This window comes from Channa argus, chromosome 6 (assembly GCF_033026475.1).
Source record: "Channa argus isolate prfri chromosome 6, Channa argus male v1.0, whole genome shotgun sequence".
Classification (NCBI taxonomy): Eukaryota; Metazoa; Chordata; class Actinopteri; order Anabantiformes; family Channidae; genus Channa; species Channa argus.
Window position 1 is genome coordinate 26282129 of NC_090202.1, and position 12514 is coordinate 26294642.

The 12514-nt window shown below is 41.3% G+C and overlaps 1 protein-coding gene across 4 annotated transcripts; it reads right to left on the reverse strand.

Annotated features, from left to right (window-relative positions):
* Positions 1–661: 661 nt before the first annotated feature.
* Positions 662–10411, reverse strand: bbc3 (BCL2 binding component 3). Of its 4 annotated transcripts, none has more exons than XM_067507550.1 (4): positions 10107–10411; positions 8490–8877; positions 5409–5636; positions 662–3560 (listed from the first exon to the last, which is right to left on the reverse strand). In XM_067507550.1, exons 2-4 carry the CDS (start codon positions 8863–8865, stop codon positions 3208–3210), a joined length of 957 nt encoding a protein of 318 aa, XP_067363651.1. In that variant the 5' UTR covers positions 8866–8877; positions 10107–10411; the 3' UTR covers positions 662–3207. The 4 variants fall into 4 exon arrangements, with proteins under 4 accessions (XP_067363651.1, XP_067363652.1, XP_067363650.1 ...); XM_067507551.1 differs by having other exon boundaries at positions 10246–10404; XM_067507549.1 differs by lacking the exon at positions 10107–10411 and adding an exon at positions 9206–10084.
* Positions 10412–12514: the final 2103 nt, after the last annotated feature.

Consider the following 12514-nt stretch of genomic DNA (forward strand, 5'->3'; position numbering starts at 1 on the left):
ACTAAGATCTAATACATGCTCTGTAAAGGGTGGAGCAGAAATATACCTAAATAGACACATCCTGAATGTTGGGACTAGTAACTAATTCATATATTTGGTGTTTAGACCCTGGCGGTGCTGACTGAGTCCTCCATTCTTCTCCCGGTGCTCGAAGTGTCTTGATCGAAACTAATGTGGGGTCCACAGGCAGCTGAACACTCTCTCTGTGTAATGAGTCATTGAGTATTTATGTCCTCACCCTTTCCCATTCCCAGAGAACTTGAAGTAAACGCCTGTTTTTTAAAGCTGTGTAAGAACCAAACTCCTGTATTAACCTTGACTTTTACTCCCTAGCCGTTCAGCTGTAGGAACAGACACGGTGTTCTCTCTGCTATCTGTTCCGTTTCTTCACGTACACCAACAGGGACATAGATGACATTTGCTCCAATTCACAGTGCATAAGCGCCCAAAAAGTAATTTCCTCTTTCCCCTTCCGCAGATGCCTGAGACACAGCGAATGTACATTTCTGTTCCTTCTGCTGTGGTCAATCTTAGTTTTCCTCACTCCAATTTGGGCGTTTGGCTAACTCCATTTTCTGCTTCTTTATTTTTCTCTGTTGGCCCGGGCCAGCAACGTCCATTTCTCTGTTCGCTTTGACAACATGAAACCAAACCATTGAACTTAGTTTTCCTTAACTTTATTGTATTAAAAAAAAAAAAAAGAAAAAGTACAAAATTCATTTGTCAACAATAGAAAACAGTTGAAAAACAGTAAATACACACTGCATGTGACTGACACTGAGTATTGTTGGTAAAAGGGAGTCCTGAACCAGGGAGTGCACGGTCACAAGGAAAAACAACCAAGAGTGACTGAAGTGCCTAGCGTGCCAAGGTTCCGCCGTTTCACTACTTACACTTCAGTCTTTACACCTGTCAACATTACACCTGCATGTGATGAGCACAAACACAGCTGAAAGCACCGCTTTCCACCCGATCTACAAACATCAATACACGAGCATTGCTAGCGTAGTTTGTCCTCGGTATTTCTGCTTAGCCACATGTTAGCTGAACATCTACAGGCTGTGGTATCATTAGGACTTTATACATCCAGGGTTTCTCAAAAAAAAAAATAAAAAAAAATCAAACACAAGGGCCTATGCTTAAAAAAATACATACAAAACAAAGCAGGTAAGGCTCAGTGAGACTCATAATCCATATGGCAAAATCAAACCTGATTCACATTTGCTGAAGCCAATCAATTCCGTATTTTTGAGGCAATTTAATAGTGACTGGTAAAAATACGCCATTGAGTGGGCACTTGAATTGCGTTACAGTACATATATCTTCGCATGTAGAACCAGTAGCACTACCGCTGTCCAGTTTTTTCATCAAATTTACATTACAGCTTCATTTTCAGAAAATGTTCTTTGCTGTTCAGTTGGTATAGTATTGCTAACAGTCTGTGAGGCCTGATTTTTTTCTTTGAATATTGTTACATTTCCCTCACATATGATATACACATTAAAGGCAAATAAAAGTAAATAAAAAAAAATCACTTTCAACTTAGTTGCATCCTCTTTCCCATGTTATGGCCAGAGACAAAGCCAAAAAGGGGCACTTGATTCAGTCCTTACTGCTGAAATATTAATAAAAAGCTTTGAAACATAGTATTATATTAACTGTCAGACTTTTTTCAAACCATATACTGTATATGGACCTATTTCTAACATTTTTAACCAAATGTTTACTGTTTTTCATTGTCATGTATTGACCGTGTGTGTGTGTGTGTGTGTGTACCAACAGCTCCCTTCTTTCTGTTTTTAACAGTTACAACTCAAGTGTTATGAACAAGAATGTAAGAAAAGAAAAATAAATAATATATTAAAATTTTTAACTTTCAAGGAAGCAAAGAACAAGCTACAGATTGGCTACTTTCCAAAATAAATTATCCTCATTTTCACCCAAACTTTCAGCAAAGCATGAACCAAAGGGGTCACTTTACAAACATCAAATATTTTTTAACAAGTGAAAAATCCAAATCGTACATTTTTCTTTACCTCCCACAATACCGTCTCAAATCCACTGGATTTAAATTCAAATTTGCTCTACTGTCGCCAACAGCCACTTAAAATTAACTAAAAGATCTCCTGGCAAACAGAGTGAACTCTGCACTCTGCTTCATAAAGTACAAAATTTGTTAGATTAGTTAAGAGTCATCTTCGAAATTACTATCTACAAACCATCAAGTAACTATAAACACTGTCAACACCAGAGAGTGAGGTCCTGGTGGCCTGTAGACTGGAAGTTGCTGCATGTGTTTTTGTGTTTGGCTGAGTTTAAGCTGCTTCTGTCCTAAAAGGACCTTAAACTAGGGTGAACTACTACTTCTGAATGTAATGACACTTGCAAAACAAAGCACTTAGAGAGTGTGTGCTTTTTGACCGTGTTTTTGTGGATGATTGTCCTGGTGTTGGAGATTAGGCCTCAACAGTGTGCTGAGCAGAAAAGGCACATCTAATGTAAATGAAGCGGTTTTACATTAGGGGAGAGTGAACCTCTGTCCCTATGTGTGTGCCCTGCTCCACAGTGGTATAACACCCGACTTCTACTTGCAATGCAACCACAGGGTCCAGTTTCACAGTTTATAAGAATGGGGGAACAGAATACAAAAATAAAGACACAAGAGAAATATGCACACATCAGACTAGGGTCAAATCATCTTCGCTATAATTAGCCAGCTGAGAAAGCCGGGGTTACAGAGGACTTAATATAATAAAACTGAATAATTGGAATAGTTTGTTTGGACCGAGATAACAAGTCTGGGTATTTGAGAAGCTAAAAAAAAAAAAAGCTGCTGAAGAACACAAAGCTTCAAACAGACTCATCTATGGTTTTAAAAACCCAACTTTGAAAAATCTGTAATTACCGAAAATGGATAACAAAAGAAAAGTAAAACTTGTTGCAATGATCGGTCTGTATAGACTTTGACCCAGTCTGTCGTGCATGCACACATACACACTGACTCACACACACACACACTGATTCACACACACACTGACTCACACACACACACTTGAGTCACAGCTTCTATGAAAAGAGCTGACCCCCAAGACATTGACAACACAGCGAAAGCAAATAGATTTTACAAAACATACAGGTAGGAAAGTGACCATCAGTCCATCAGCTACAGTCTGTACCAGCAGACTGACGGAGGGATGGACTGGTGTGTCAGGCAGGCAGGCAGGCAAAATCCAGTTTACACAGGTTGCGCGGTGATCCAGCCCACAGGTGTCCCCAATACCTCCAGCTGCTCATCTCATCCTTCCAAATTCTTTGTTCAAGCAAATGTCGAATGTCCGAGTTCAGGACATCTCGGCCCTGTGTAGCAACCGGTCTAAGTGACTCTGTTCCACAGCCACAGTCCGACAGCATATGGCCAAGTCCTAAAACGTCGCCATGCATGTGGTTGCAGGTGAGCCAGCGACCTATGTGAGCCTGTAGAGAGTGCTGAGAGTCTGGGTGATGAAGTTGAAGAGTCCTCGGCAGGCGTCTCTCCAGTCCTGCTGCTGTGGCGCAGCATGCTGCAGGAGATGGAAACACAGTAATGTTCGTGAAAATACAACACACACACACGTTTGATTATTCCATTTTTGACCTTTTTAGATGAGCTAATATGCTAACAAATGCGCATTTATTGACCAAATGACCTAGAAACAGCTCATGCAACACCACAGACTTAATATAATTGCAACTTCATGCAAGTCAATGCTTTACTGCATTATCCTTGTTGACGTAGCAGCAGCCAAGAAAGAAGTGGACGGGATATCTAGAGAGAGATGTTGGAACCAGCTGGGCTCATGTGACTGTTATTATAAAGCTTCAGGGATTTCAGATTTTCGAAAATATCAAATGTTTAACAAAGTCAATTTAAAGCTAAATAATAATAACAACATAATTAAAGAAATAAAATGTACAGTTTCAAAAGAGTTGTTATGATGTCATTTTTGGGGAGTGGAGAAAACAGGATACGGATGTTGAGAAAAGAAAGACACTAGATGTCTGCATGGGCTGGAATAATGGGGAATACACAGAACAGCTCAAACAAGTGTGTGTCTGTGCTGAGGATGCTTCTATGAACCACTGGAACCTCACATGCCTGTGGTTAACCCCCCCCTCGTTCTCCATCTCCTTTCACAATCGGCTTCCTACCTTCCCTCACTGCCTTTGTTTCAGACTGCTCTTTCAAAGTGTCAGTCTAAATGTGCTTTTGGCCCAGTCGGGTTGTAAACAACACACACACACGCACTTCCCCCTTGAGAATGAAGTATCTGTCTTTTGCGCACACGCAGCCACAACATCCAGAGAGGGCAAGGGAGAAAGTCCACTGAGAGCAGAAACCTGCTACTCATGTCTGCAAAGGGGCTGTTACAACCTAATGAAGTACGTCTGAGTGAGAGCCGAGGGTGGTGACGTCATCTTTGTTTGTGTGCGAAAGGCGGGATGAGAGAGGTGGAAGGGTGGGGGAGTTTCTTCCAATTCCTCACGCGATCCACACCACAGAGGGAGGAAGAAGAAAATAATGAGGAGAAACAGATAGACAGCAGTATCCTGGAGTTTTGTTAGTAATGCTCAAAGATGAAAAATATTTGTTTTATAAATATTTGAATTTGAGCAAAACGGTAGTAATACTTGTTGATTCTATACAATTTATGATAAGGACAGTGCAGCAAGAGCAGGGAAAAAAGGAAAACAGAAATGGGAGAAAAATCTAACGGGGGATGCAAGAAATAAAGATGGATATTTTTACAATTTACAATGTTTGGAAAGATTATGCTTTTAAGGCGCATGTCATTTGTGAAAACTATAAAATAAGACAAAAAGAAAAAGAAAGACAAAAGAGCAATGGATGAACTCACCACAAACAGATTACATCAATTCACTCTCACACGAGCATGCAAATATTGATCTGTCCTCCCTACTGCCTCACGTGTAATTACGTATGCTTGCAAACTCACATGCTTATCCATGCGCAAACACTCTTGACAGATAGCTGTGTGTGTTAGAAAGCAGAAGAATCAATGTGACCGTGTTGTGTTCGAGGACTCAGAAACCTCTACACACATCTGCTTTTTAATTTCGGACTATTTCATTAATAATATCAGTCTCTTTGGCATTTTTTCATTTTTACCAGCTTACTGTGTGACTCTCAACATCCAAGTTGCAAATTGTTTTGATCTCATTTTGCAAATGTAGCTTCATACAAAATATAGTAAATAATAAAATATTTTGTTAAAGTGCTCTCTATCTCAGGTCAGTCTAACTGTTCTCATCACCTTATCTACATATTAGTATTAGTAATAGATAGTAATTGGTGGTAATCATACACATCTCTCTTCTCCCCTAGAACTTAAAGCTAATAGTAAACAAACCAAGCACGATCCCCCCGCTTACCGCTCTGCGGAGGACTGTGGCGTTGAATTCGTCTCCAATGGCCCTCAGCTGGCTGCCCAGTCTCCTCACCTCCAGCTCTTGCAATCCCTCTCTCCTGGGGGCTCTGTGGTGAGGAGAAGGCCCGGATGGGTGCTCAATCTGGTGCAGCAGGTCAGGCAGAGGTCCCTGCCATCTAGAGGCCTCCTGGTGCTCCCCTCTCTCCAATTCTGCAGGAGAAAAGAAAAAATTTATTCAGAAAAAAAAAAAAAAAAACGAAAACTAAGATATTCATGTGTGTCTGTCCTGTTCATGTATCACAAGTTTTATTGAGCACACAGAAGATCTGATTATCAACAAGCAGTGTACATTAAAAGCTTCCTTACTTAATGTAGACAATTCAAGTCATGAGGACGTGTGCATGCAGAGTACCAACATGCACAGGCTACACAGAGCTGCCTGACAAACAACAGACTGGTTCAGTGAGCATACACAGCAGCACACATCCCACACACACTTCTCTGATCATCACATTCAACAAGATGTGACTTTGGGGAAGTCAGAGTAATGAGGATAAACACAGAAGTTTAAATCTTTTCTCTTATTATGTGTGTACATGCATGTTTTTGTTTGCTTAAAGTGAAGGACATGACTTTATTGACACCATAACAGGACAGATAAGACAAAGAGTGAATGTGTGTGTACATGTCTACAATTCTGTCTGTGATATATGTTAATTATGAGTCACTGTACCACTTTGAGGTCTACATTTATGATATACGTATTATACCAGCTATGTTTACTCCAGTGGGGTTGTTTAGTTCTCAGGTCTAAGTCAAACATATTTCTTAAGGAGGATAATGGGCTGATCGTGACTTATTTACCTCTTCATGGAACTTAGGACAGTAATCTCTTAAGCTGCTTAATAAGTCTGGCATGGAGGAGTGTGTGAGTGTGTGTGTATGGTATATTTACAGAACTTAAAAAAAAAAACAGATATCTGTACTTTCTGAACTTAGCTGTCACCAAAAAACCAAAAACAAAACTGAAACATCCTCTTTTCTTTTTTCCACATTTGATCCTTGTTTCTACATGATACACAGAACAAATTAAAATGTACTTTCCAAATGTCATTTATATGCATTTAATTAAAATGTGTTTAACTCCCTGAAAACTCTTTTTTGTCTGAAGTGACCCCGTTTCCGACAGCGAGCCGAGTGCTGGTGGCAACCACAACTCTAGTTACCACAGAAACGTCACCCTTGGCAGCCACAGCATCTGCTTAACTAGGGGGATTACAACTGATCCTTAAAAGATGCAGGTGACTAGACAAGAGACAGAGAGACTAAGGGAATGGAGAGAGCAACTGAAAACAAATGGGGAGACCCTGGCTTGTTGCCAAGGTAACTAACTTGAGACGTCTGTTTTTGATTGGCTGACAGTGCAGGGGGTTGAGCTGTGATTGGCTGGACGGGAGAAAAGGGGAAGAACCTGCCAGTGTGATAGGCTGACACACTGACCGGGTGACAGAGAAAGACCCCAGACCAGACCGGAGCCAAGAAAGACAGAAGAGTGATTTGGTGTCGAGTAAGTGGGAGGGGTTGCTTAAAAATAAAAACACACCAACCCAAATAAACTAATGTGGTTTATCAACATAACTTACAAACTGCCTCAATAACTGAATGGTTATTCAAACAAATAACCAACAATGTGTTACAAACTGATATTACACCCACTTAACTTAGCAAGTGACAATCACACAACTTAAGTTCACAAACACAATAAGTTCACAGTGATTATCTGCAATGACTTATCCAGAGGCTGATAAAAAAAATGATAACAAAGCAACTAGTCCTACTGCTTTCTGCCGGGTTATTAGTTAATGCACTGGAATGGGAGACTAATAGTTTACCTTGTACTTGTTGAGAAGCTTACAAAATGATTATATAACTGGCTCCCTCATTAACCTAATGACTGATAAGCCTGAAACCTGACAGCCTGATTTCTTAACTCACCACCTGACTCGATAAATTGGGTTTGAGCTCCCTGAGAAATGTGCAGCCTGGATGAATAGCATTATGTACTGCTAGACAAGTGACTGACTGACTTTGTGCTGTCTAGCTGAGCAACTCAGAGCAGGAGGAAATGCTGCAGACTGTTTCTTTTTTGCAGCCGGTGCAGAGGACAAGTCTGAACATGCCCAAGATTCACAGCTGACCTACGGCTGAGAGCGGAGCAGGAGGAAGAGTAGTTTTCGGCTTTGGGATGAGGTTTAGTGGCTTGCCCAGAGATACTTTGACTTATAGCAGGGACTGGGGATCGAACCACTGACCCTGCAGTCTTACCAACTGAGCTACAGCTCTATTGTTTACAATGCTTTAAAACTGTCACAACGCAGTGGCCCCGGCGCCAAATGTAAGCCTGTCTTTGCTGTAAAACTGCTGCAAACTGCTGCAAAAAATAAATACACCAACAACTCAAATGTTGATTATTTATTTCTGTTGAGTCGAATACTTCAATACTTTTCTTTAACAACATACAGAAAATAAAAGGGCAAAGGTCAGCTTTCTTCTATATCAATCCCTCATTTGAGTAAAACAGAAAACGGGGAAGATTTAGAAAGTTCCACACCAGTGCCCATCAGTGCCACGGCCTGTAACCTGCCCTCCTAACACTTCATTAACTAAAGACAAGCAGCCGCTGCACATGGTCTGGTAAATAAAACCGGTTTGAGCGGTTTTACTGTCTGAGTCCTGAGTAGCTTCATGACCTGCTGCTTATATTCTGCAACAGAAGATAACACCTCACCCCCTCATCTGAAAGTACTGTCCTCACTGTCCCTCACCAACAACGCCCAAACAGTCTATTGTCACGGAAACACTGAAGGTTATATATATATATATGTATGTATGTATGTCTGTGTGTGTGTGTTATACACAGAACCTATAGGACATTCTTCACATTTTCACTACACGTGCAGCCAACTACATGTGCAATTTCTGAGCAGTGAACATTGCACTATGGGCCATAAATATGTATAAACTCAGACAGTGCTCTTTTGTTTTATTATACCACCATCTTACCGGATTGCTCTCCTGGCAAGGCACTAGGTGCTGTTGGCCCGCTGCCTCTCACTTCTCTTCGGTTGCCAAGTGGCAAAGGAGGAGGAGGTGACTGCAATGACGCGGGTAACTGCTGGTGAGTCTGGGGCTCATCCTGGCCCTCTGGGTGGGGGTAAGGCAGCGGGTACGACAGATAAAGGGCCTGCAATGGTTGCAGGTGGTGACGATTGCCAGTTCCGGACCGGTACCAGTCCCAGAGCCAGTGGTGATGGCAGTAGTGCGGAGGAGACTGGGCCAGGTGTGCGTGAGGATGCGGCAGGAGTTGTGGCGATGGAGCGGGACCGTTTCCTCCAACTCCAGTTTCTCTTACACTCTCGATGGTCTCTGCACGGGCCATCTCAGTGGTAACCTAACGCGACACGTGAATTCCAAATGAGCGTAAAATAACAATAATAACAACAACAAATAACAATTTTTCAAAGTTAGATTGCTGATTTTACGCTAAACTAAATCTCTTTGAGTTAACTTGGCCTCATTTCTCAGTTTATTAACATTCTTCCGATATAACCAACATTACTACTCCGTAAATCACACTAATGGGCAGAATATTCAGCTATATCTTTAATTAGTTGCAGCCCTAAATCTAAGTATTAAACGCTACAAAACATGTAAACATGGTTGAATATAATTAAAAAAAACATATTTTGTCGGGGTGAGACATGACTGCTCAGATTTACTTTCAGCGCCGCTTTTTTCTCCTCGCTCTGCTCTTCGCCAGTTTGACGCCTCCGCTTTAATTCTGCTCTCAGACGATGGGGGGCAGCTCTGGGTGCGTGTGCGGAGCACGAGACTCGTGTTTGTAAACACAACCGTGCCGCCACCTCGCGCACACGGGCACAGAGTGGGAGCGGGCTGTGCGCACTCGGAGGCGAGGCACTGTGTCGCAGTTCAGACGGCACGAGGGAAAACAGCGGCATCGAATCATTCACTGAGCGCAGGTGTGAGCGTGTGAATGAAAAGATCGAGTGGGAATCGAGCACAAACGCTTAATTTTCGGGGGGCACGGTCGGCCGTTACTCCGATGGGTCAACACGTTCGAATGGCTCCGAAAACAAATCCAAAACGATTATGGACTTAAAATGTGGGAGCATTTCTCATTTTAGGCCAGAGCAGCCTCACACCGTTAACGGTAATCCACACATTTATCTTTACGGCGGCCACGCCGTGTCTTTGCCAGTCCTCCGGTTCCAGGACCCACACTTGTTCTGCCCCTCTGGTGTGCGTCGGATTTAGCTCCAGTCCTGTTAGGATGTGGCAATAATAACATTATACGGACACGTCTGTTTGGGATTTGTGTATCTGACATGTCCGGACCTGTCACAGCGACGTTAAAAAAACACACCCACTGGCCAATAAAGAATAAGCATAAATCCGCACTTTCCGAACCTATAGATACAATTGTAGAGTTAGCATTAAGGTTAATTAATGATGGTAATGTAAGCTAGCTACCGAACCAAAGTTGAAGCGCAGCTTTTTTTCCTAACAGCTGGGCAGATGATGCAACTTTGCGCTTGTCAGATTCGCCACCGACTTCAGCACCAATACAAATCCCAGTGTATCTACAGAAAAAGCACCTACTTGGTCAACCGGACGATCCGTGGTGAAGTTGCCTGAAGGTCAGAAACCGACGGTAACAGCTGGACATCAGACACAGTAAAAAGTGGCAAAAACAAGCAGCTAATGTGAGCAGCGAAGAGTCACGAGAAGCGCCACTTACGATAAATTTGGTCTTTCCATGTCAGGATTGTCTAATGTACTAATAACTTTTTGTTCTATCACAGATTACCGAATTAACACAAACATATCTGCGTGAATACAACGTGCTGAATGTACCGAACAGCAGAGCAGCTTATCTCCCTCACCGCTCACCGTTTGAGCTTTTTATAAAGCAAAGCGCGACGACGTAACGCCTACTGACGCTGTTTTGTTTTTTTTTCAACCGGTGGGCGTGTACTTAAAAAAACGCCTACATATTCGTCGTCAAAGTGACAGTGTGTAACAGGTTTAAAGGGCACAAACCCTCAATTGTTGCCGAAAATATGGTTCAATTGGAATAAGTTATTTACCGTTATTATTTCTTGTTAAAAAGTGACTTCAGCTAAAACGCACAAAATGAACACAAGTAGATGCAAAAGAATCACGACAAGAGGAAAAGCATCGACAAAACGCTCAGTTTTACCACAAAGATGAGCAAAATTATAGGGGATGCTTATTTAAAAAGAAATCTGTCCAAAACCCAAAAAGTGCCTCGGTGTGAAATATTGGCATTTTCCAAAATACATTTGAAGTGCATCCATGTTATAGGTTTGCAAGTTTACATTGTCAAAACAAAGCAAAAACGTACACATTATAGACTGGAAATAGCCTATTTAAAACTACACATTAGCGCTATTACGCCCCATCAGTTATATTCTGCTTCCTTTTTTCTAGACTCTTCAGTAAAGTTTTTTTTCCAAGCTAGTGAATATGTTTTTATTTTGAAGGGTTACGGACACACTGTTATGTTTTCAGTGACTTCCTGTTTTCGCCTCCTCCACAACAAGTGCTGACATGCTCCCCATTAGGATGCCGCTCTATTTCCCTGTCTTACTGTCTATTTTTGTTTTGGTTTTCCTTATTTCTCTCTTTTCTATAAAATCTTTTAATTTAGGAGAATTTGTAAAACTTTTTAAAAGTCCCTTATAGTTGTGTCTGTCTCTGTTTATAAGCTGACTACAGCAAACTTTAGTGTCATCATATTTAGTTCCAAAAAAGTGAACACTGAACAGTTGCAGTCCCTCGTATCCTGTATTTACCTTTGTCTCCATCTCGTCTCTCATCTCAGGACACAACACATTTCCTCTGCATGTGACAAACAATACATCCCCCACCTACATACCCCCCTCCCCCAACTGGCTTTCCCCTAATTTCCTTCTCAGTGTAACACATCTGCAGCAGCTGTAAGATAAGACAATGCACTTCCATGTGCAACTGAGTCAGCCTTTAGAAAGTAACACTGTTTGTAGCACATTCATTGCAAATGCAGAGAGAGTGTCGACACTATTAATACCTATAATCACTTCGGACAGTTGTGATTTAGTTTGCATGCAATTCAACACAAAACAAAACCTCTCCTCCACACCAAGTTTTTTTTTGTTAGCCTGAATGAGTCAGCATGGGTTCAGCTTTGGGTGAAGAGGATCAATAAAAGTTCACACATTATCAGCTTTCGCACTGCAACAACTTTCTGCTGTCTTAAGGTTAATCTTTCTCATCTAGGGAGCCACAACAACATCCAGACAAACAAGCCTAAAAGGACATAACTGGTTTTCAATTGCTAACAAGCACCAGTCCCCAATAGTAAAGCCACTATCTCAAAGCTCTTCAAGCATTCTGCATAACAAACATGCATTTTGGCCAAGCAGTTAATCACACCTCCAAATCTCTCTCAAACTACATAAACACTTTATACATGGCAGTAAGTAAGATCGTGTGACCCAAACACTGGCACAAGTTCTCTGTCAGAAAACATACAGTAATTCAAAAAACTCTGACAACAGGGAGCGGTACATAAATGATGAACTTTTATCTTTGAAGTCTGACGTTTCACATAAATCTGTATTTTATTATAGATAAGAATGACTTGATTGATTGCACATTAAACAAGAATGCATTAGGAATGTATCAATTTGCTTTGACATCTTTCCATATATTTATTATATATATAATTTATTTATTTATTTTTGTCCTTTTGGCTTATCCCGTGAGTTCAGTGTCGCCACGGCGGATCCTTGTCCGCATGTTGATTTGGCACAGTTTTTAAGACGGATGCCCTTCCTGACGCAACCCTCCCCAATTTCTAACTAAATTGTTAAATCGCAGGGATTTACAGATTTTTGCACCATTGACAGTTTTGACTAGGACTTTAGTTTGAACAAGTGCATGTTAGCAATTAAAAAAGCTGTCAAATCTTCCACAGGTCAAACATACAGTATCTGTAACTCTCA

What these genes read in the sequence shown, in the direction of transcription:
- bbc3 (XM_067507549.1), bottom strand. Translation starts at nt 9,445, where the DNA reads ATGCCGCTGTTTTCCCTCGTGCCGTCTGAACTGCGACACAGTGCCTCG. An exon ending in AGAAAAAAGCGGCGCTGAAA is followed by an intron (nt 8,878 to 9,205) that starts GTAAATCTGAGC and finishes GTGTCGCGTTAG; the next exon opens with GTTACCACTGAGATGGCCCG. An exon ending in CTTGCCAGGAGAGCAATCCG is followed by an intron (nt 5,637 to 8,489) that starts GTAAGATGGTGG and finishes TTTCTCCTGCAG; the next exon opens with AATTGGAGAGAGGGGAGCAC.